At 37.7% G+C, this 25,328-nt stretch overlaps 1 protein-coding gene across 3 annotated transcripts in view; it reads left to right on the top strand.

The window, feature by feature from the left end:
* Positions 1-23,133, top strand: part of PAICS (phosphoribosylaminoimidazole carboxylase and phosphoribosylaminoimidazolesuccinocarboxamide synthase) — a 51,214-nt gene extending 28,081 nt beyond the window's left edge. For all 3 annotated transcript variants that reach the window (XM_068542897.1, XM_068542896.1, XM_068542895.1), the window contains 7 exons: positions 3,246-3,424; positions 10,788-10,967; positions 11,063-11,176; positions 12,045-12,128; positions 13,059-13,239; positions 14,760-14,918; positions 20,270-23,133. In XM_068542897.1, coding sequence (XP_068398998.1) covers positions 3,246-3,424; positions 10,788-10,967; positions 11,063-11,176; positions 12,045-12,128; positions 13,059-13,239; positions 14,760-14,918; positions 20,270-20,436 — 1,064 coding nt within the window. In that variant the 3' untranslated portion in view covers positions 20,437-23,133. The remainder of the gene's footprint in view (positions 1-3,245; positions 3,425-10,787; positions 10,968-11,062; positions 11,177-12,044; positions 12,129-13,058; positions 13,240-14,759; positions 14,919-20,269) is intronic.
* Positions 23,134-25,328: the final 2,195 nt, after the last annotated feature.

The following is a 25,328-nucleotide window of genomic DNA, read 5'->3' as shown; positions in this document are numbered from 1 at the left end:
TTAACCTTTTAAGTTTCAGTTCCCTCCTGCACAGAAACGCACTATGATTACATTTTGGTGTGATAGTAGTGATATGACTAATAGTCTTGCAGTTGTTAAACCACAGGTGGGGAGCTGGGCAACCTTAATAGAGGGATGGCTCCAGCGCTGTCATACTTGGCCATTGTAATTCAGAATGTGAAATGACATTTACATTTTCTTAGTAGTCTTGATAGGCGTTTTGAATTTTGTAAACAACTGAGACTAATGGGAGGATTTCTTTTTCTCACTATATGAAGCCATGGAATTTGCTTTAATGATTAACACGTATATTAGAAGCAATCATTATATCATCTAAACTGAATCTCTCTTTTTTTTCTTAGTAGCAATTTTTTTTTTTTAATGTACAAGATCATTACCATAAGTTGATTCTGTGGTTTTGATTCCCTTAGATATAGGGGAGGACTTTCCTCTGAGTAACAATAACTGTTGTGTATATTTGAACAATAGATTTGGATGCTAGTCTATCAAGCTTGATAGACAACTGAGCAAATATGACTACTAGGTAACAAACCTCTTAAACCCAGACATGTACTTACCACCTCAAGTTAAGGATTGATTTAAATCATCTGCCTGCCCATGATCCCAATCATTCATTAAAGGTTAAAATGGCCTAAATATTGACACTTCTAACATTCTTTCCCAGAGTTGCTGTTCGTGCAGCATACAACAATTAATTTATTTATTTATTTATAAATTTATTTATTTTTGGCTGTGTTGGGTCTTCGTTGCTGCATGAGGGCTTTCTCTAGTTGCGGCAAGTGGGGGCTACTCTTTGTTGCGGTGAGCAGGCTTCTCATTGCGGTGGCTTCTCTTGTTGTGGAGCACAGGCTCTAGGTGCGTGGGCTTCAGTAGTTGTGGCTTGCGGGCTCTAGAGCACAGGCTCAGTAGTTGTGACGCACGGGCTTAGTTGCTCAGCGGCACGTGGAATCTTCCCAGACCAGGGCTTGAACCCGTGTCCCCTGCATTGGCAGCTGGATTCTTAACCACTGCGCCCCCAGGGAAGTCTACAATTTATTCTTTTCCCTGTTTTAATTGAATCTTCCTGGTTAAACCCAGAGGGAAGGTGGAGAAAACAGTACAGGTTTAAAAACTGGATAGTGCATTTCAGGTCCAGGCTCCATTACGGATTGGCAGCATGACCTAACTTGTTAAGTTACTTAACTGCTATGAGCCTCTACTTCTTTCACTGTAAAATGTGAATAATAACAGCTACCTCAAAAATTTTATGTATGGTTAAATGAGATAATATGTAAAATACTTCGGGGACTTCCCTGGTAGTCCAGTGGCTAAGACTCCATGCTCCCAATGCAGGTGACCTGGATTCTATCCCTGGTCAGGGAACTAGATCCCACATGCATACTGCAGCTAAGAGTTTGCATGCCACAGCTAAAGATCCCGTGTGCTGCAACTAAGACCTGGCGCAGCCAAAATAAATAAATAAATAAATATTTTTAAATAAATAAATAAAACACTCAGCATGATACAGGGTTTCCATAAATGTAGGTTTCCTTTACATATGGATACATACATAGGTACATACATACATAGATACATACATAAGATCAAAGATCTTCAGTCCTTTCCTGATAAGAAAAATTTGATCTTATTAGAGGTTTAGATGGGGATTGGAGGTACTAATATTGTAGCCCAAAGATGAGCATTATGTTAAACCCATGCAGGTTTCTAGGAGATATTTTAATTCATGTTAGTGCTATGATGTAATAACACGTCTAGGAGAGGCGGTATAGCATAGTGGTTAAGTGAGCAGCGTAAAGAGTTCAGACAGTGTGGGTTAGAAACCCTGCTTTACCTAGTACTAGCTGACGTAACTCCTGTGTCTCAGTGTTGTTATCTGTTTCATTGGATGAACATCATACCTTATCAGGTGCTATGAGGATTAAGCAAAAAGAAAATGAATTTATAATGCCTGACCTAAAGTAGGTCTTGCAAATTGTGGTAAAATATACACACATAAAATTTACCATGTTAACCATTTTTAAGTGTATGATTCAGTGGTGTTCAGGTACACTGACAATGTTGTGCAACCATCACCACTATCAATTTCTGGAACTTTTTCATCATTTCAGACAGAACCTCTGACCCATTAAACAATAACTCTCCACTGATAACCTCTATTCTACTTTCTGTCTCTATGAATTTGCCTATTTTAGGTACCTCATATAAGTGGAATTATACAATTTTCACCTTTATTTCACTTAGCATAATGTTTTCATAATGAATCATTCATCATGCTGTAGCATATATCAGAATTCCCTCCTTTTTGTGACTGAATAGTAATTCATTGTATGTAAACTACATTTTGTCTGTCCACTACACTCATCTGTTGTTAGACACTTGGGTTATTTCCCCCTTTTTGGCTCTTGTTAATAATGATACTGTGAACTTTGGTGTACAAATATCTGTTTGAGACCTTGCTTTCAGTTCTTTTGTGTATATACTTAGAGTGGAATTGCTGGATCATATAGCTTATAATACATTGTAACTATTATTAGAGAGGTTGTTATTTTTCATGGCTGCCACATAAACTAGCTCTTTATCTTAGTTTTCCAGTAACAGTTGGCATAAGAGTGAAGAGAGGACGGGCAAATATTTTCTTTGCTCTTGGCCAAATTGGCCTCCATGTTCCTGCTGCTACCTGTTGAATGCTTTTTTCAAGGACTCTTTGCTTTAAATATGGAGAGAAAAAGGCTGTCCAAAATTTAGGGCTGTATCTTATTATGATAAATAGATTAATATTTTACAAGGCCCATATAAGCCCGGACCATAGAATGAGAATTCTGCCACCAGATCTGATTTAGAGATAATTTAGTGCCACTTAGTCATGTGCCTTGTGCAAAGTTAGGTGCACAGTGGCAGAGGAGATAGTATTTTTTGAACAGATAAATGATGGTAAAAACATTGGGACCCAGATTTTTTGATCCAGCTTGCCTTGCAACATTAACATGAAATATTCCTGAATATTCTGATAAGCAGTAGAAAGCCATATTAATACTTTTTTTCCTAGTTCTGCCTTTTTAAAAAAAATTACATTTGTTTTTGGTATGCCATTTAAGGGTAATGCATTTGGCTACATAGGCTTTTTGTTTTGTTTTTTGTAAAGGGTAGAATTTTATTAGGCCTCAGATCTCCGTTTTTTAAATACAATTTTAATGCTTTTTTTTCTTTTTGTCATCAATCTGTAGGTATCAAAACTGCTTTCACCAGAAAATGTGGAGAGACAGCTTTCATTGCACCTAAGTGTGAAATGATTCCAATTGAATGGGTTTGTAGAAGAATAGCAACTGGTTCTTTTCTCAAAAGAAATCCTGGTGTCAAGGAAGGATATAAGTTCTACCCACCTAAAGTAGAGATGTTTTTCAAGGTAATTATTTTATACCTCCCTGTCTTACTGTAACATAGCAACAAGTTTATTACAAAGTCAAAAGATTTAAATATTATCAAAGCTTTTGATACTACAGTTGTCATTCCAGAAATATTTGTCAAAAATGTACACTTTAATTAGCAATGATAATTCAGATTTTTAAAAGAAAACCTTTGAAAATCTGCTTATCTTATTTTGGACCAAGATGACTAACAAAATGAACAAATTAAAATTAGCAGTTACAAGTCACTGGAAGAGCCTTTCCCAGAAGCATGGAGTGACACTTTCTCCTCAGGAAAAGGTGTTTTTTCTTTTTGGAGGCGGGTTGTGGGATCTTAGTTCCCCAACCAGGGATTGATGGCGTGCCCTCGGCAGTGAAAGCTCGGAGTCCTAACCACTGGACAGCCAGGGAATTCCCAGGAACAGGTTGGTGGGAAGCCTGGGTGAAGAAAAGAAGATGAACACAAGAACCAGATTGAAATCACCTGTACTCTTTGAACCCTATTAGGTGAAGCCAGAGTGAGGCCTTCACATAATGAGATTGAACTTACTGTTTTCTACAGTCGTGTGGCTGACAGGGTCTTGGTGCTCCAGCCAAGTGTCAGGCCTGAGCCTCTGAGGTAAGAGAGCTGAGTTCAGGACATTGGACCACCAGAGACCTCCTGGCCCCACGTAAAATCAATCGGCGAGAGCTCTCCCAGAGATCTCTGTCTCAGTGCTAAGACCCTGCTCCACCCAACGACAAGCAAACTCCAGTGCTGGACACACCATGCCAAACAACTAGCAAGACAGGAACACAACCCCACCCATTAGCAGAGAGGCTGCCTAAAATCATAATAAGGTCACAGACACCCCAAAACACCACCAGACGTGGTCCTGCCCACCAGAAAAACAAGATCCAGCCTCATCCAACAGAACACAGGCACCACTCCCCTCCACCAGGAAGCCTACACAACCCACTGAACCAACCTTACCCACTGGGGGCAGACACCAAGAACAACAGGAACTACGAATGTGCAGCCTGCGAAAAGGAGACCCCAAACACAGTAAGTTAAGCAAAATGAGAAGACAGAGAAATACGCAGCAGATGAAGGAGCAAGGTAAAAACCCACCAGACCAAACAAATGAGGAGGAAATAGGCAGTCTACCTGAAAAAGAATTCAAAATAATGACAGTAAAGATGATCTAAAATCTTGGAAATAGAATGGAGAAAACGCAAGAAATGTTTAACAAGGACCTAGAAGAAATAAAGAGCAAACAAACAATGATGAACAACACAGTAAATGAAATTTAAAATTCTCTAGAAGGAATCAATAGCAGAATAACTGAGGCAAAAGATGGGATAAGTGACCTGGAAGATAAAATAGTGGAAATAACTACTGCAGAGCAGAATAAAGAGAAAAGAATGAAAAGAATTGAGGACAGTCTCAGAGACCTCTGGGACAACATTAAACGCACCAACATTCAAATTATAGGGGTCCCAGAAGAAGAAGAGGGAAAAAAAGGGACTGAGAATATATTTGAAGAGATTATAGTTGAAAACTTCCCTAATATGGGAAAGGAAATAGTCAATCAAGTCTAGGAAGTGCAGAGTCCCATATAGGATAAATGCAAGGAGAAACATGCCAAGACACATATTAATCAAACTATCAGAAATTAAATACAAAGAAAAATATTAAAAGCAGCAAGGGAAAAGCAACAAATAGCATACAAGGGAATCCCCATAAGGTTAACAGCTGATCTTTCAGCAGAAACTCTGCAAGCCAGAAGGGAGTGGCAGGACATATTTAAAGTGATGAAAGGGAAAAACCTACAACCAAGGTTACTCTACCCGGCAAGGCTCTCATTCAGATTCGACGGCTAAATTAAAACCTTTACAGACAAGCAAAAGCTGAGAGAGTTCAGCACCACCAAACCAGCTTTACAACAAATGCTAAAGGAACTTCTCTAGACAGGAAACACAAGAGAAGGAAAAGACCTACAATAACATACCCAAAACATTAAGAAAATAGTAATAGGAACATACATATCGATAATTACCATAAAAGTAGATGGATTAAATGCTCCAATCAAAAGACATAGACTGGCTGAATGGATACAAAAACAAGACCCGTATTTATGCTGTCTACAAGAGACCCACTTCAGACCTATGGACACATACAGACTGAAAGTGAGGGGATGGAAAAATATTCCATGCAAATGGAAATCAAAAGAAAGCTACAGTAGCAAATCTCATATCAGACAAAAATAGACTTTAAAATAAAGACTATTACAAGAGACAAAGAAGGACACTACAGAATCATCAAGGGATCAATCTAAGAAGATATAACAGTTGTAAATATTTACGCACCCAACATAAGAGCATCTCAATACATAAGGCAAATGGTAACAGCCATAAAAGGGAAAATCGACAGTAACACAATAATAGTAGGGGACTTTAACACCCCACTTTCACCAATGGACAGATAAACCAAAATGAAAATAAATAAGGAAACACATCCTTTAAATGACACATTAAACAGGATGGACTTAATTGATATTTACAGGACATTCCATCCAAAAACAACAGAATACACTTCTCAAGTGCTTATGGAACATTCTCCAGGATAGACCATATCTTGGGTCACAAATCAAGCCTTGGTAAATTTAAGAAAATTGAAATCATATCAAGTATCTTTTCCAGCCACAACGCTGAGGCTAGATATCAATTACAGGAAAAAAACTGTAAAAAAATACAGACACATGGAGGCTAAAAAATACAGTACTAAATAACCAAGAGTTCACTGAAGAAATCAAAGAGGAAATCAAAAAATACCTAGAAACAAATGACAATGAAAACACGACAACCCAAAACCTATGGGATGCAGCAAAAGCAGTTCTAAGAGGGAAGTTTATAGCAATACAATCCTACCTCAAGAAACAAGAAATATCTCAAACAACCTACCCTTACACCTAAAGCAATTAGAGAAAGAATAACAAAAAAACCCCCAACGTTAGCAGAAGGAAAGAAATCATAAAGATCAGAGCAGAAATAAATGAAAAGAAATGAAGGAAACAGTAGCAAAGATCAATAAAACTAAAAGCTGGTTCTTTGAGAAGATAAAATTGATAAAGCATTAGCCAGACTCATCAAAAAAAAAAAAGGGAGAAGACTCAAATCAACAGAATTAGAAATGAAAAAGGAGAAGTAACAACTGACACTGCAGAGATACAAAGGATCATGAGAGATTACTACAAGCCACTATATGCCAATAAAATGGACAATCTGGAAGAAATGGAGAAATTCTTAGAAAAACACAACCTTCCAAGACTGAACCAGAAAGAAATAGAAAATATAAACAGACCAATCACTGACACTGAAATTGAGACTGTGATTAAAAATCTTCCAACAAACAAAAGCCCAGGACCAGATGGCTTCACAGGTGAATTCTATCAAACGTTTAGAGAAGAGCTAACACCTATCCTTCTCAAACTCTTCTTAAATATAGCAGAGGGAGGAACACTCCCAAACTCATTCTACAAGGCTACCATCACCCTGATACCAAAACCAAACAAAGATGTCACAAAAAAAGAAAACTACGGGTCAGTATCACTGATGAACATAGATGCAAAAATCCTCAACAAAATACAAGCAAACAAACTCCAACAGCACGTTAAAAGGATCATACACCATGATCAAGTTGGGTTTATCCCAGGAATGCAAGGGTTCTTCAATATATGCAAATCAGTCAGTGTGATACACCATATTAACAAATTGAAGGATGAAAACTATGTGATGATCTCTATAGATGCAGAAAAAGCTTTTGACAAAATTCAACACCCATTTATGATAAAAACTCTCTAGAAAGTAGGCATAGAGGGAACTTACCTCAACATAATAAAGGCCATATATGACAAACCCACAACAAACATCATTCTCAGTGGTGAAAAACTGAAGCCCTTTCCACTAAGATCAGGAACAAGACAAAGTTGCCCACTCTCACCACTATTATTCAACATAATTTTGGAAGTTTTAGCCACAGCAATCAGAGAAGAAAAAGAAATAAAAGGAATCCAAATTGGAAAAGAAGAAGTAAAACTCTCACTGTTTGCAGATGACATGATAGTATACATAGAGAATCCTAAAGATGCTACCAGAAAACTACTAGAGCTAATCAATGAATTTGGTAATGTTGCAGGATACAAAATTAATGCTCAGAAATCTCTTGCATTCTGATACACTGATGATGAAAAAATCTGAAAGAGAAATTAAGGAAACACTCCCATTTACCATTGCAACAAAAAGAATTAAATACCTAGGAATAAACCTACCTAAGGACACAGAGGACCTGTATGCAGAAAACGATAAGACACTGTTGAAAGAAATTAAAGATGATACCAACAGATGGAGAGATATACCATGTTCTTGGATTGGAAGAATCAACATTGTGAAAATGACTCTACTACCCAAAGCAATCTACAGATTCAATGCAATCCCTATCAAACTACCACTGGCATTTTTCACAGAACTAACACAAAAAATTTCACAATTTGTATGGAAACACAAAAGACCCTGAATAGCCAAAGCAATCTTGAGAAAGAAAAACGGAGCTGGAGGAATCAGGCTCCTTGGCTTTAGACTATACTACAAAGGTACGGTAATGAGACAGTATGGTACTGGCACAAAATCAGAAATATAGATCAATGGAACAGGATAGAAGGCCCAGAGATAAACCCATGCACGTATGGTCATCTTATCTTTGATAAAAGAGGCAAGAGTATACAATGGAGAAAAGACAACCTCTTCAGTAAGTGCTGCTGGGAAAACTGGACAGCTACATGTAAAGGAATGAAATTAGAACATTCACTAACACCATATACAAAAATAAACTCAAAATGGATTAAAGACCTAAATGTAAAGCCAGACACTATAAAACTCTTAAAGGAAAACATAGGCAGAACACTCTATGACATAAATCACAGCAAGATCCTTTTTTACCCACCTCCTAGAGAAATGGAAATAAAAACAAAAATAAACAAATGGGACCTAATGAAACTTCAAAGCTTTTGCACAGCAAAGGAAACCATAAACAAGATGAAAAGACAACCCTCAGAATGGGAGAAAATATTTGCAAACGAAGCAACTGACAAAGGATTAATCTCCAGAATATATAAGCAGCTCATGCAGCTCAATATCAAAAAACAAACAACCCAATCCAAAAATGGGCAGAAGACCTAAATAGACATTTCTCCAAAGAAGATATACAGAATGCCAACAAACACATGAAAGGATGTTCGTCATCACTAACCATTAGAGAAATGCAAATCAAAACTACAATGAGGTATCACCTCACACCAGTCAGAATGGCCTTCATCAAAAAATCTAGAAACAATAAATGCTGGAGAGGGTGTGGAGAAAAGGGAACCCTCTTTCACTGTTGGTGGGAATGTAAATTGATACAGCCACTATGGAGAACAGTATGGAGGTTCCTTAAAATAAAAATAGAACTACCATACGACCCAGCAATCCCACTACTGGGCATATACCCTGAGGAAACCATAATTCAAAAAGGGACATGTACCACAATATGCACTGTAGCACTATTTACAATAGCCAGGACATGGAAGCAATCTAAGTGTGCAGTGACAGATGAATGGATAAAGAAGATGTGGCACATATATACAATGGAATATTACTCAGCCATAAAAAGAAACGAAATTGAGTTATTTGTTGCGAGGTAGATGGACCTAGAGTCTGTCATATAGAGTGAAGTAAGTCAGAAAGACAAGAACAAATAGTGTATGCTTACACATATATATGGAATCTTAAAAAAAAAAGTTCTGAAGAACCTAGGGGCAGGACTGGAAAAAAGACACAGTTGTAGAGATTGGACTTGAGGACACGGGGATGGGGAAGGGTAAGCTGGGTCGAAGTGAGAGAGTGGCATTGACATATATACACTTCCGAATGTAAAATAGATAGCTAGTGGGAAGCAGCCGCATAGCACAGGGAGATCAGCTCGGTGCTTTGTGACCACCTAGAGGGGTGGGATAGGGAGGGTGGGAGGGAGACGCAAGAGGGAAGGGTTATGGGGATATATGTATACATATAGCTGATTCACTTTGTTATACAGCAGAAATTAACACAATGTAAAGCAATTACACTCCAATAAAGATGTTAAAAAGATAAATAAATAAAAAGTACAATTAGCAGTTATTAGGAAGAAGGGAAAAGTAACAATTCAGTAAATTTTTAAATCTATTATTTAAGAGGTTGAAGTAAAGGCTAATAAGGGGACCTTTTTATATATTTTTTTTGGCCACACTATGCAGCTTGTAGGATCTCAGTTCCCCGACCAGGGGTTGGACCCAGGCCACGGTAGTAAAAGCCTGGAATCCTAACTACTATGCACCAGGGAACTCCCAAGGGATCTTTTTATAGTCTAATATAGAAAAACTGTTACTCTCAATGTTTCTTATAAGCAAAAACATACAATAAAGGATGTAGGAATCAACGGTCATGAATTTGTATTGGTTTTCTTTATTGAAACTGCTTTTTTCTTTTCATCTTTGTTTATGCTGTTAAGTATATTTCTTCTATTTCAGAAGTGATGTTATTGTTGCTTTTTATTTTATTTATTTATTATTTTCTTTATGGGCTGCACTGTGCAACTTGTGGGATCTTAGTTCTCCAACCAGGGGTTGAACCCAGGCCCTCGGCAGTAAAAGCATGGAGTCCTAACCCCTGGACCACCAGGGAATTCCCTGCTGTTGCACTTTTATTCAGTGAACTGCACAGCTTAAAGCATTGTCTTATAATTATACAAATCAAGAATCCATAAAAGAAAAATTTCATGTTCAGTTGGGACACTACTTAGAATAAAATGAAAGTATTGTACTTTTTCACCCATCTCTTTACTTTGCACGAAGTCTCTTGAATTATCAAGTAATGTCCCTGAAGACTTATAGTCTTGTATGAATTCTTATCAAAAATAAGGTCAGGGGATTATGAAAGTTGCATTCTGCAAAGATTTTGGTGGACTAAAATGTGTTTTGGCCTTCTTACCATCTCTGTTGCCTCTGATTAAGGAAAGATAAAAATCACAAACTTGTATTTAAATTATTTATATATGGAAAGCAAATTCTTTACAAATACTTTGACATAGAATAAGTTACCCCAAAATTTTGAATTTTAAAGTAGCTATTGAAAATAGAAGCGTTTAAAATGATTGCTGTGAATTAAAGGGTTTTAAACAAACATTAAATCTTTAGAGATAATGAATGTTTCTGAGGAATTTATCATGCTCAAGGGACAAAGGACTTCAGTTTATCTGAAAAGTTCAAAATTTGTGTACTTAATTGTACTTCTATACTTTTTTCTCAGGATGATGCTAATAATGATCCACAGTGGTCTGAGGAACAGCTAATTGCTGCAAATTTTTGCTTTGCTGGACTTGTTATAGGCCAAACTGAAGTGGATATCATGAGTCATGCTACACAGGCTATTTTTGAAATACTGGAGAAATCCTGGTTGCCCCAGAACTGTACACTGGTTGATATGAAGGTACAAATGAAATGGAGTTTTGAAAGTAAAGGTTATAACCAAGAAATGTCTTTGTAGTAATTTTGAAAAACTCTTTGGTGATGTGCTATTTCTAGATTGAATTTGGTGTTGATGTAACCACCAAAGAAATTGTTCTTGCTGATGTTATTGATAATGATTCCTGGAGACTCTGGCCATCAGGAGATCGAAGCCAACAAAAAGACAAACAGGTAGGTAATGCTTCAGGTTTTCTTTAATCCTTTGCAAGATCAGGCTGGGATAGAGAAGAAGGGGAAGATGGGAGGAAAAGAAAAGTCAGTTATTGTTACTTATGATATGAACCTGAGTTGTTGATTGCTATTTATTTTTAAAGATAAATATCTCTTATGTTTCATATATCATGGAAAAAAAGATAGGAGTGATACTTCACATTTATGAAGCAGATTTCTCATTTATTATCTTAATAGACTCACGCAGAGTAAGTATTATCCTTGTTTGGCTAATTGAAAACTAAGGCTCTAAGATGATAGATACCTTCACAGTTACAAGAGTAAGTGGCAGATCTGGAACTTGGGTCTTGCAGATCTTATCAGGCTCCATATCTGCTCTTTCCTATGAAAAACAAAATTAGGGCAAGACTCTCTCTATACTTAATACGTAAGAATTGTCAGGGCAGCTAATTGTAGTTGCTGGTGTAGTAACTCAGATGAAAATACAAGTATACATCACCATCTGAACTTTCTCTAGTCTAATTCAGGAAATGAATTTGTTGACTCACATACATTTTCAGATATATCCTTTGCTATGCAAACTCTTCATAATCTGTACCCAAAACTCAGAAACCAAATAATTTTAGATGGGAAGAATATTACTAATAGAATACTTTACCCAGTCTTCTTTTCTATCAGAAAACTCTGGCTCTTTGAACTGACTTAGGTCTGGGAATTGGGTGAGAGGTAGTGAGTCTCTATAATGGTGGCTCACATCAGTCATCTCTGCTTACTAGATCTAGTTGCTGGGTGTTTTTTGGGGGAGGGAGTAGGGGGAGGTCATGCACATCTAGTGCTTGTATTCTAAACTTTCTATCTTATTTTCTAGTCGTATCGTGACCTCAAGGAAGTAACTCCTGAAGGGCTGCAGATGGTAAAGAAAAATTTTGAGTGGGTTGCAGAAAGAGTAGAGGTAAACCTTTTGTAATAAATCAGTATTGTATTGTATGTTTTTCTCCAAGAAAATCTTGCTTCAAAAAGAAAAAAAAAAAAAATGAGAGGGTGCAGTGCTTTTCTTTTTTCCAGTGAGTTTAAAGAAAGGAGCACCTTTAAAAAATGTACCAGATGAACTATCCTCACTGGCATACTGGAACTCCCTGCTGTGAAACTGGCCAGTCCTCATCTCCCAAATCCTGTTGGGGAAACCTGGAATCCTTTCCTCCCTGCCCCCTACAGGAGAAGCCTTACATTTCTTACCCACCTCTCCACTGCTACTCAGAGTTCCACTAGCAAGAGTTTAGAATTGGAACTCCATGTGACATTAAAATGTCACTCTAAAATTTATGGTATTATTATTAGTATAATTCCATGGAAATTGAATGGGGTTTATGGTTATCCAAGGGTAGTAACTACTTTTTAGAACATCATTGCCATAGGAACATGCATTTTGAATTCCAAGAAACTAACTTAAAAAGATTTATAATATGACTTCTATTATGGCTGATTATACCTTAAAACCCCCATTGAACAGAATGTACTAAAAATCTTCAATGATATATTTTATATTGTAGCTTCCTGAATATTAATTAAAAGGTTTGAGTATTTATCCTTGCTTTTTATTACAATAGTAAACAATTTATCTGATTAAAAATCTTACTCATTAGGTCTTAGTTATGAAGACCACTTTCCTTTATATATAGAGGTTATTTTGAAAAATAAATCCTCTATCATTTTGTTCTGCTTGTCTGTCTTAAATTTGGTCTATTAAAGGAAATATTATGGCAGGTTGTAATTTTACTATAAACTATAGCTCTGTAAACTGACTATTCTTACAGTACTCATTCCTATATTTATTCATTTTTGTCTTTGCCTTCTTTTGCATATTCATGTTTTTCTTTTCCAGTTGCTTCTGAAACCAGAAAGTCAGTGCAGGGTTATAGTATTGATGGGCTCAACCTCTGATCTTAGTCACTGTGAAAAAATTAAGAAGACTTGTGGAAATTTTGGCATTCCCTGTGAACTTAGGGTAACATCTGCCCATAAAGGACCAGATGAAACTCTGAGGATTAAAGCTGCGTATGAAGGTAAATGTAGAATAACTAGAGCATTTCAGGAAGTTCTCCTGATTTTGCCCCAAATTTTATGTTTAGACTAATAATGCTGAAAAATAGTGTCGCCACATTCCAAGGGAAAAAATGTGATATTCTAGGCTTTCATGATGTTTACCTCAAAAAGTTTTAAGGTGCTCTAGGAGCTTATAAAAGAATGGACCAGGGAGAAAGAACTGAAAATGCAAGCATGGGAGGAAAATGAAGACTAGAATTAGTCTTTACCTAATGCCCTCAAGCATCGTTTCTAATATGCTGCAACAGAAGACAGGCCCCACGTCAATTACAGAAGGAGGGCCTAGGGTTGAAGCAGCAGATTCTCTCAAGTATCTTTAACGGTCAGCCTTTCCTGGGAGGCAGTCAAACATGAAATTAAGGAATAATTTCAGAATTTAGAATATAAAAGAAATGCCTTGATGGGATAGCATCTAAAATACGGAGCCCTGTAGATCGGAATGTTTCTCAACTGGAAAAAATATTGGTTGAGTATTCCTTCTGAAGGTAGTTGCTATAGGAGCATCGTTAACTGAATTTTGGAGGGTTTTTTTTTTCAGGGGGTGGGTGGGAATGTCTCAGACCTCTTTGATAAGCTAATAAAAGCCAGATCGCTTTCTCCAGAAAAATGCAAACATAAAATTTTGGATTCTAAGTTAGGAATCACTGTTGTAGGAAACAAAGGAATAACTTATGAATTTATGAAAAAGTAAAATATTTATGAGGTATGTTTAAAAATATATTGAAGGGTCTTAAATATTTGGGTACTATATTATTGAATTCAGTTCCTCAACTCTTATTTCAAGAAGTGTCACTAAATGCATATATGTGGAACCTAGAAAAATGGTACAGATGAACCAGTTTGCAGGGCAGAAATCGAGACACAGATATAGAGAACAAACATATGGACACCAAGGGGGGAAAGCGGCGGGGGGGTGGGGATGGTGGTGTGATGAATTGGGCGATTGGGATTGACATGTATACACTGATGTGTATAAAATTGATGACTAATAAGGACCTGCTGTATAAAAAAATAAATAAGATAAAATTGAAAAATTAAAAAAAAAAAAAAAGTGTCACTAAACCTCTAGTCTCTATTAATTGTGTCTCCCATACCCTGTTGGTTGAAAGACACCAGGACAGATGCCGCTTCAGGTGGTGTCATTCTTTGCTTCAGCGAGCCAAAGTAGCAATAGTAGAGGGGGCCTTTGAACCATTCCCTCACTCACACCCTGGTGTTATACCTCCTTTGTACTGCAGATCTCAAAGATGGCCAAACTTCTTCTTGCTACTTCATTACTTGATATACAGTAGTAAGTGGCAGAGTGAACCTTATATTTTGAATATATATTTAATAATAGTGTCAATATAGTGCCTTTTCTGGAGACTATTGTTAAAGAACTCAAGGAGTTACTACACATGGGCCCTTTTTTTTTTTTTTTTAAACCTATCTTTAAATCTCTTGAGTGCTTAGCCTAATTATAAACTTGTAATTTGCCTAGGGGATGGCATTCCTACTGTATTTGTGGCAGTGGCAGGCAGAAGCAATGGTTTAGGACCAGTGATGTCTGGTAACACAGCATATCCAGTTATCAGCTGTCCTCCCCTCACTCCAGACTGGGGAGCTCAGGATGTGTGGTCTTCTCTTCGATTACCCAGTGGTAAGATAATTGAATTTTTAAAAAACGTTTATTAAAAAGTTTCAAATATGCACTGTAGTAGAGAGAATAACATAATGAAATCTCACGTACCCGTTACCCAGCTTCAGAAATTAACATCTTGCTGCATCTATAGCCCTCTCCTGCTGGATTATTTAAAGCAGATCTGAGAGATTATGGCATTTTATACTTCAATATTTATGTATGCCTTTCTAAATGATAAAGACCCTAGTTTTAAAATCATAATTATGATATCATATTCACACCTAAGAAAAATTAATGGTAATTTCTTAAAATCTAATTTCCAATTAGTGTTAAAGTTTTTCCAGTTGTCTCATTTGTTTTTACAGTTTGTTTATTCAAATTAAGATCCAACATAGCCCTTATATTGCACTTAGTTTATATATCTCTTAAGTCTCTTTTAATCTTCCTTTTTTTTTCCTCTTTCATTTCTCCTATAGAATTTTCTGCATTCTGGATTTAGCTGATTACATTCCTGGGTGTTGTTTAACATGCTCTTCCATCCCCTATTTTCTGTAAAGTGGTGGTAAAGTCTGTAGTTAGATCAAGTTCAGATTTGGTTTTGGTTTTGGTTTTTTTCCCCACCCAGGAATACATCATTCATGGTATTTTGTTGTTTTGTTTTGTTTTTTGTAAATGTGATTGTTACTTCTGTAGAGGAAATAAAATATTTAAAAATTAGGGATTAGAATAATTAAAACCAAGGAAGTTTCATCAGTTGGCTGGCTGAGCAGGATCTCATAAAATAACAATATTGTTGTGTGCTCATCATGGTCCAAGATAATGATCTGATCTACAAGGCCTGAGTGTCAATACTGTTTCAGTAAGAGTCGATCTGCTTATTACTTAATAAACCTCAATTTTTCTCACAGTCGTGTAAGTGTAAATCCGCTCTTGATACGTGTTAAGTAACTGTACCCTCTGACATGTTCCCATATGGACTGGCTTCTCTCTAGGCCTGCTGCACTGCTCTTGTCTTAGGATCTCTCTCTACAGCATCCTGGACATTCATTTTGCCTTCCTCTAGTCTCGGATCTCCTGTTTCCTAGGTCCCATATCTTTACCTTCTTGGTTTACTTTTTGTTGGAGAGCATTCTAGGGAACTTCCTGAGGAAAAGGTACAGAAGATAAACTTTTTGAGACCTTGTATACCTAAAACGTTTTTATTGTAGCTCAGTCTGATTTGATAATTTAGGAATAGAATTCGAGGTTGAAAACTATTTTCTGTCAGAATTTTTTCTTTTTTTAATTTATTTATTTTATTTATTTTTGGCTGCGTTGGGTCTTTGTTGCTGCTCGCGGGCTTTCTCAAGTTGCAGTGAGCAGGGACTACTCTTCATTGCAGTGTGCGGGCTTCTCATTGCGGTGGCTTCTCTTGTTGCGGAGCTCGGGCTCTAGGCGCACGGGCTTCAGTAGTTGTGGTGGGCGGGCTCAGTAGTTGTGGTGCATGAGCTTAGTTGCTCCGTGGCATGTGGGATCTTCCTGGACCAGGGCTCGAACCTGTGTTCCCTGCATCGGCAGGCGGATTCTTAACCACTGCGCTACTAGGGAAGCCCTGTCAGAATTTTGAGGTCATTACCTCTCTGTCTTCTAGCTTCCAGAGTTATTGAGAACTCCAGTGCCCTTCCACCATTCTGGTTCTAGGTCATTTATGAATTTTGTTTCTTTCTGGAAACTTCTTGGATCTTTTATCAATCCATTATTCTTAAATTTCACGAAGATGCATCTTGGTGAGTCTGTTTTCATCCTGGGCTTGTAGTGGGCTCTTTTATCTTTTAATCTGGAACTTTGATTCTTTAGTCCTGGGAAATTTTCTTGAATTACTTAATAATTTCCTTCTGCCTCCATTTTCTTTCTTCTTTCATTTTTGGATTTACTTTTCACTGCCTTGATTTCTATTTTGTTTTCTTATTCTTTTTTTTTTTTAATATTTATTTATTTTATTTTTGGCTGTGCCGGGTCTTAGTTGTGGCATGCGGACTTCGTAGTTGCGGCACACAGGATCTTCATTGTGAAATGCGGACTCTTAGTTGCAGCATGCATGTGGGATCTAGTTCCCCGACCAGGAATCGAACCCGGGCCCCCTGCATTGGGAGTGTGGAGTCTTACCCACTGGACCACCAGGGAAGTCCCTGTTTTCTTATTCTTGTTGCCATACTTTCTGGAAGATCTCTTCAACTTTACATTTCAACCCATCTATTGAGCTTTTCATTTTGAACGTGGTATTTTGAATTTCTTACAGCTCTTTTTTGTTCTCTGGTCTCCCCCTACCACCTCCCCAAACATCCTTTTCTTGTTTAATCTTTGCAATAACCTCTTCTATCTCTCTGAGATTATTATTGTTCCTTTCATTAGTTCCTTTCCATAGCTGTTTGCTAAGCCTTGGCTGTTTTCTCTTGTTTAAGAATGGCACTGTAAAAACCAATTGGAGGGACTTCCCTGGTGGTCCAGTGGCTAAGACTTCACGCTCCCAATGCAGGGGGCACAGGTTCGATCCCTGGTCAGGGAACTAGATCCCACATGCATGCTGCAACTAAAAGATCCCACGTGCTGCAATGAAGATCCCGCACACGGCAACGAAGATCCTGCGCACCGCAACTAAGACCTGGTACGGCCAAATAAATAAATATAAATTTTTTTTTTTTTAAAGTGTTATAAAAAACCAATTGGAAGCTCTGCAAGTGGGTAGGGCTTGTCAAAAGTGGCCTCCAGGGCTTCCCTGGTGGCACAGTGGTTGAGAATCTGCCTGCCAATGCAGGGCACACGGGTTCGAGCCCTGGTCTGGGAAGATCCCACATGCCGCGGAGCAACTGGGCCCGTGAGCCACAATTACTGAGCCTGCGCGTCTGGAGCCTGTGCTCCGCAACAAGAGAGGCCGCGATAGTGAGAGGCCCGCGCACTGCGATGAAGAGTGGCCCCCGCTTGCCACAACTAGAGGAAGTCCTCGCACAGAAACGAAGACCCAACACAGCCAAAAATAAAAATAAATAAATAATAAATAAAATTTAAAAAAAAAAAGTGGCCTCCACTGTGAGTGATCTTGTAGGGTCATTCTTTGAATAACCCCTCACATCAGTGTCTTTGATCTTTTCTCATGTGTTGGCCAGAATTACCAGAGAACCTTTTTAGTCTCAGTCTCCTGCCTGAGTTTGTTAACGTGTGCAAATTTAATCCCATGTTTTCACCGTGGCATTCCTTGCTTCACCTGTGCCCAGTTGGCACAGAAGTCTGGACTAAAGTCTGTTTTGCCTCCAGAAGAATTAAAAATTCTGCCACGGTGCAGAAGGGGCCATTGTTCAGGTACATAGAGTGGGGAGGAGGATCTGATGGCCTTACTTCTTCTTGACTTTCACTCAGTCTTCTTCTTTTTAGCCCCATTTTCAACCTGATTCCTCCCCTAAAAGGTATCTGGTGTCACCAATTCCTCAACCTTTGAGTGGGTTCTGTAATGTCAGGTTGCTTCTCATCTTTCCCTGCTTCTAGTTGGGATTAAATTTTCTTGGTCTGCCAAGTTAGTTACTACTCCATTTGCCAAAATGTTATTGCTGTTATCTCTTTGTGTATGTCTATTTTCTTTATTCCCTTTACTGTTGTTTTTATAGGTTTCAGAGATACATACATCTTGTGAGTAACCTGTCTTTAGCTAGACTGATCTGATTATATCAACTTCCCAAGTTAAAAATCTATAACTATAGATGAAACTATACCCAAATTTATGCCAGAGGAATAGTATAGATATTATTATCCATGGAGCTTAGAAAAAGGAATTTTGAGCAAATATGTGGCAGTTTTTGCCTAGTAATATCCAAGGAGAGACAGAACCTAGAATATTTTTAGATTCTGATCATTAGAATTGGGGAGAATCTTTTGAGGAACGTTTTCACAGTGGCCTGTGTAAGATCCTGAAAACTCCGTTCCTCTTGCTCTTATGGCATGCTCACCAGGTAACTTAATTTTTTGCTAATTAGGTTTTCTTGACATCAGAAAGTGAGTCATGGGCAGTAGGCACAGGTATTTCAGTTGCTAGAGTGGAATACTGTACCTAGTTTACTACTACTAATAATAATGGTTGACATTCATTGAGTATTTACTATGTGTCAAGCACTGCTCCAAGCACTTTATCTGTATTAACTCATTGAATCCTCACATAAGGTAGCTACTAGTTATCATTCCCATGTTACAGATAAGGACACTAAAATTAATTTGGCTGATGTTGGTTATGTAGTAAGTAGCAGAGCTGTGTAAATTGATTTATTAATACAAATTAAATCTTGTGATTTATACCTTAGTCTGTTCTTATTGGGGATAGTGAGAGTCAAAGAGCCTGATGAATTCCAAGAGTATTTAGGGAAATTGGAGCTTTTGGATCTATAACCTATTTAGTCCTTGACTCCAATGACACAGACATAATAGTACCACCTCAAGAAACTGCCTGAGCAAACCTGTGGCCCCCGAGGAAGTTACTTTCTTAGTCTACTGTCTTTTAGATCTTATTACTATTGAATTTTTTTTTTTTTAAAGAAATTCACGTTCTTTTATTTATTTATTTATGACTGTGTTGAGTCTTCGTTTCTGTGTGAGGGCTTTCTCTAGTTGCGGCAAGTGGGGACCACTCTTCATCGCGGTGCGCGGGCCTCTCACCATCGCGGCCTCTCTTGTTGCGGAGCACAGGCTCCAGACGCACAGGCTCAGTAATTGTGGCTCACGGGCCCAGTTACTCCGTGGCATGTGAGATCTTCCCAGTCCAGGGCTCGAATCCGTGTCCCCTGCATTGGCAGGCAGATTCTCAACCACTGCGCCACCAGGGAAGCCCATATTGAATTTATTTATAATATTTCTTAAAATTATTTTATGGATTTGACTTTTCCACTGCTTAAAAATGTTAGAATAATTCCAGTGCAAAAACAAAAGGAATAACTAGAAAATTACCAAAACAATGAACATACCTCAGGTTTGTCTAAGAACAGATGATTCTACCTCATTCCCTGTTTTATTTCTATTGCGTTTCACCAGGGATTTAAAGGAATAATGTATGTGAAACGAACTTTGAAAAAGGTAAATTTCTTTGCAAGTGGATTCAGTGAGAAGAGTGATAGTTGTATACAAAATATCTGTTCCTGGCTGATAAATATTACTTATCATCTTATAATCACTTTATCACTCTAAAGAGTAAAGATGGAAACTCCTTCCACAGATCTTACTTCAGACAAGGATAATATAGTAGCTGTATTGTCTGTGGCTAGCAGGGCTTCTGAGAGTATAAAATAGTTGGGTAAGTGGTATTTTCATTATTAATTTACAGCTCAATTTTCTGTCTTTTCTTTTATGAATAGGTCTTGGCTGTTCAACCATACTTTCTCCAGAAGGATCAGCTCAGTTTGCTGCTCAGATATTTGGATTAAACAACCATTTGATTTGGGCCAAACTGCGAGCAAGTGTATTGAACACCTGGATTTCCTTGAAGCAGGCTGACAAGAAAATCAGAGAGGGCAATTTATAAGAAAGAACATCATTGCATTTTTTAGGAGAAAAACTATAAATTTCTAGTTTAGCTGCAGAAAAAGAAAATCAAGTAAGATGAAAAGATTTTAAATCAATCAGAGAAAACAAAATTTATAAGTGAATAAATGCTTCTCTAGATTCATGAATTAGTAGAATAAATGTACATATATATTAGTATTTCTTTATAAGTAGTGAAATTACTATACATTTAAAATTAATCTCTTACCCATATATGGTCATTGTTAGGTAGGCAGTATAATTAAATATATTTCTTAAATGATAATAATGTCCTATTATAGAGCTAGCTCTAAAGTTACTACTTGACGTTCTACATCTCAGTCTGTAAGTTTTAGAAACTTAAAATGGTTGTATCTTAGGGTGGTTAAGGGCAATATAGTCCTCTTTCACATTATGATCTTTACAAAACTCTAGGGCATGGTTTTTTATTTGCAGTCAGTATGTCAGAAAATGATGTTGTATTTATCCCTAGCTATAGTTAGAGATGATGTTTGGGTTTGATATTGCCTTTTTTAAGAAAAGCTGAGATTGACGCTGGGGGTAAGAAAAACATGAAATAAGATGAAGGGGCACTGTGGAAACCATGGAGAGACTTCTGAGAACTTCTCTGTTAAGTATCAGGGCAATTTCCCATGGAAAAGAAGTAGAGTCACCTTTGCCATTGCAAATGAGTTAGTAAATCTTACTTGGCTCTGTAGGTCATAAAATTCTTTTAATTCTGATAACATATTTTAGCCAGACTAACAATCTCCAACCTACCATCATTTTCAGAAATTGGAATCTCCCAGTTAATACCCATAACTAGTTTCTTTCTTGTAATAGTATTAAGTCTAGGCAGTATACCCAGCAAAATGCACTTCTAAAGGAGCAGTTGTTACTGAGAGGTATGATAGTTCATCATGAGTCTATAAACCATATTTGGAAATATCAATGTTACATTATGCAGCCTTGAGGATTTTATAGATCATTAAACTTTAATCCAGGTGTCTATGAACCTCTTAAGCTTACATGTAAAATTTTATGTATATGTTCACTTCTGTGAGAAGGGGGCAATCAATTTTTACCTAAAAGATGTGTCCCCGCCAAAATGTTAAGAATCTCTGCTACAGATGAAATCTTGATAAAACTTTTGCCACTGGCCTACACTGCCTATGCTTTTTCACCTCCCTCTCAACTGTTAACAAGCTGGCATCTCATCACTTCCTTCACCTGATCGCTGTTGGGTATGACTGACCTAACTTCCTTTCTTGGGCTATACACCAAGTTGTTCCAACCTCAATCTTAATCATTCCTCATATTTTACTCTTTCCCTTAAGTATTGATGTTTCCTACTATTGAGTCCATTGTTTACAAATAATGATAGGATAATTTTAATTCTTTATAGTGAATGTCTGTAGACTTGTATTTTCAGCTGTCCATTTCTGTCTGAATGCTCCAAACTTAACTCATCTTCCACCAAGCCTATATCTGGCTGCACTCACTGTCCCAAATCAGAAGCTTAATTTTATCCTTGATGTTTTTCTCTGACCTTTCATTTCTAACTCATCACCAAGTCTTGAATTTACCCTGTTTACCCATCCACTGTACAGAAACCTCAAGCACGGGTCAAATTCAATATATTATTAGCCTGATGTAGGTCTTCATTCTTAACCCAGCCTTTCTGAGGTTGATTGTCCAAGGACTTACAACAAATACTCTTAAATAAATGTATTTTGCAACATAGACTCCTTTGAAAATATGAATGCTGTTGACCCTCTCCCTAGAAAATTACACAGTATGTTTACTAACAGGTTCCATTTGTTCCTGGGTTCCTTGAAGCCTATCCATAGTCTGTAGGTTAAAATTGCTGTTGTAACCCATCAAGGGAACTTGCTTTCCTCTTTTTCAGACTGTTGCATATCTGTACCTTTCGTTCTTAGAATGTTCTCATTTGTCATTAAAATCTACTTGTTAGTTACTAGAGCTTCATCTTCGCTTTCTCCATGAAACCTTCCCTGATAAACCTTCCAGCTACAGTGGCTACAAGTACTTTCTCTGTTGGATTGTAAGCTCCCAAAGAGGAGAAAACGTAATTCTACAGTTTATTTCCCTTACATTGTCTTATGGTCTGATGTGCTAATGCCTAGCTGTCTGTCAGAAATGGGGGAATTATAAAAATCATGTACTGCTTTATTTTCTAAAGTTAGATCACAAGAACAATTAAAAAGATTTGACTTTAACATCTTTGAACTTGGGCTTCATAGTCTCTGAATAGTCATTGGCTGGCTGCTATTTCAGCTGTTCTATCCCTGCCTAGCAAAAGCTCCACCTGTTTCTGTGCAGTACATAAAAATTTCAAACACGGATTGAGACTCGTAGATAGGACTTACCTTTATCAATGGTCATTATTTGTTTCTTAATAGAGTACATATATCCTCAGTAGTATAGTTCATCAGTGCTAGAGTAAATAATTGTTTGAAAGTATTTTAACTGTTATAAAAAGTAATTTACACAAACCTACCTGGTTTGCCATCTTTGGGTGTTTATACTTTCTGTGGGCTTATAGTTAAATAGAGGAAGAAAAATTGTGTCCGAATAACGCTGTACTTAAACTTTATATCTTAAAGCCACACTTAGAATTGCTTTAATGCCTTCTGAAATTTAAACAAAGCAGCCAAATAAAAGACAAGGATAAGCTCTTGTGTGAAGCTTTATTCATTCATCCATGTGTGAAATACATGTTTTGCCTTATTTTATTCTAGGCCCTAGGAAAGCAACACTGAACAGAGACAAGGCCCTCGCCCTCACAAAAGTTACATTTTATTGGGGATAACAAACCATAAAAGATAAATCAGATAGATTCAGGGAAGTATAAGTGCACATGAAGAACAGCCAAGGTGAGAGGACAGTGATGGGGTAAGAGGAAGGTTTTTAAGGAGAGCAGGGCAATGGTGTAAAAGAGGAAGCCATGCAAAGATACGGGGAAATAGTTTCCCAGACTAAAAGAACAGAAAGTAAAACAGCTTTGCCTTTCTGAGGACCTGCAAACATGCTAATATTGCTGGAGCTCTGTGAGCAAGGGTAAGAGTGGAAGGAGATGTTGATGTAAGCAAAGGCTAGATAGCTTAGGGCCTACAGACCACACTGATGTGTGTCAGGAAAAACCATTGGTAAGTTTGAGCAGGGGCTGACATGATGTATTCAACAGGTTTTAAAGTATTCTCTGGCTGTTGTGTGGATTAGAGGAGAAGCAAGGAGATTGGTTAAGAAGCTACTGTAGTCCAGTTGAGAGAAGATGTGACCTTCAACAAGTTACTTAAATTTCTTGTGCCTCCATTTCCTCGTGTGTAAAGTAGGACTAATACTACCTACCTCAAGGTGATTATGAGAACTAAATGAGTCAATATATGTAAAGTATATCCTAGCACATGAATGTGTAATGTAAAAATCTAGTTGGCTGACTGTATAGAATGAGTGGAGTTGATTCCATGAAAATTACCTTGAATTTGATATTCCCTTCAGCTGATTTAATTTCTAAAAATAGGAAAAAAGGGCAGAGAGCATAATGTGACTTAAGAAAAACATGACGTGCCATAGAACATCCACAATTTCTCCCCGCCATCTTCAGCCCAGCGGTCCTTGGAAAGCCAATGGAAACGCTTACTTATAATGGTGCCTTTTGCATTTAACTCCTCACAACCTCAAATACTTGGGGTGGGGTTGCTAACCCAGCATTGTGGTACAATGAAAACAGCAGTAGAATGGGAATGAAAAGATTTCTTTGGGCACATTTCTCTTTGAGCTTCAGTAACTCCTTGCACTCTGTCCTCAATCCCTCTTACCTTTCCTTACTTTTCTTCATAGAATTTATTACCACCAAACATGGTATATATTTATTGCCTCTCTCTCCAACTAGAAAATACATTCCATGAGTACACTAGGTTGTCTTTTTGTTGTTAATTGTATCCCAAGCGACTAGTATTGATATAATGCCTGAAATTGGCATTTAGAAGGCACTCAGTAAGTATTTGTGGAATGAATATATGTGCAAATTCCCATAGGTAATGGCAACATGGAACCATACGTAACTAAATATTAGAGAAGTATAACATGAAAGGGGAGTAGACAGTAACAAAAGATCATAAAGGACCTTACATGCTAGGCTTTGTAGTTTGGATTTTATCCTGAGGATAGAAGAGTGACATCAGGTATATGCTTTAAAACATCACTCTGGGGCTTCCCTGGTGGAGCACTGGTTAAGAATCCGCCTGCCAACGCAGGGGACACGGGTTCGATCTCTGGTCTGGGAAAAATCCCACATGCCGCGGAGCAACTAAGCCCGTGAGCCACAACTACTGAGCCAGCGTGCTGCAACTACTGAAGCCCGTGCGCCTAGAGCCTGTGCTCCGCAACAAGAGAAGCCACCGCAATGAGAAGCCCACGCACCGCAACAAAGAGCAGCCCCTGCTTGCCGCAGCTAGAGAAAGCCCGCACGCAGCAACGAAGACCCAACGCAGCCTAAAATAAATATATTTTTTAAAAAAATCACTCTTGTTTGGAAGACTCCTGTTTCAAAAGGGGCAAATTAAATCCATACATTTATATCTTGTTTGCCACAAAACCCCATTAAAAATGACAGAAGAAACAAACACAGGAATCCACAGCAGAGGAATTGAGGAAATTTCTAGAAGCTACAAAGTATATGAGATCAGACTGATATAGAATCCGAACTGTGAATCCTTAACATAAAGTCAATGTTCTGAAAAGAGAGAAATGCACTACTAAGGCAGTGGTTCTTAGCTTTTGGAGGGAGAGAGGGGAGTTGGTATAAACACCTTTGGAGAATCCAATGGAAGCTACAAAATCTTTACTCAGAAAAATTCTAATAAAATT

The sequence above is a fragment of the Eschrichtius robustus genome, chromosome 4, assembly GCF_028021215.1.
Source record: "Eschrichtius robustus isolate mEscRob2 chromosome 4, mEscRob2.pri, whole genome shotgun sequence".
Lineage (NCBI taxonomy): Eukaryota > Metazoa > Chordata > Mammalia > Artiodactyla > Eschrichtiidae > Eschrichtius > Eschrichtius robustus.
This window is presented reverse-complemented; position numbering and strand designations above follow the sequence as displayed.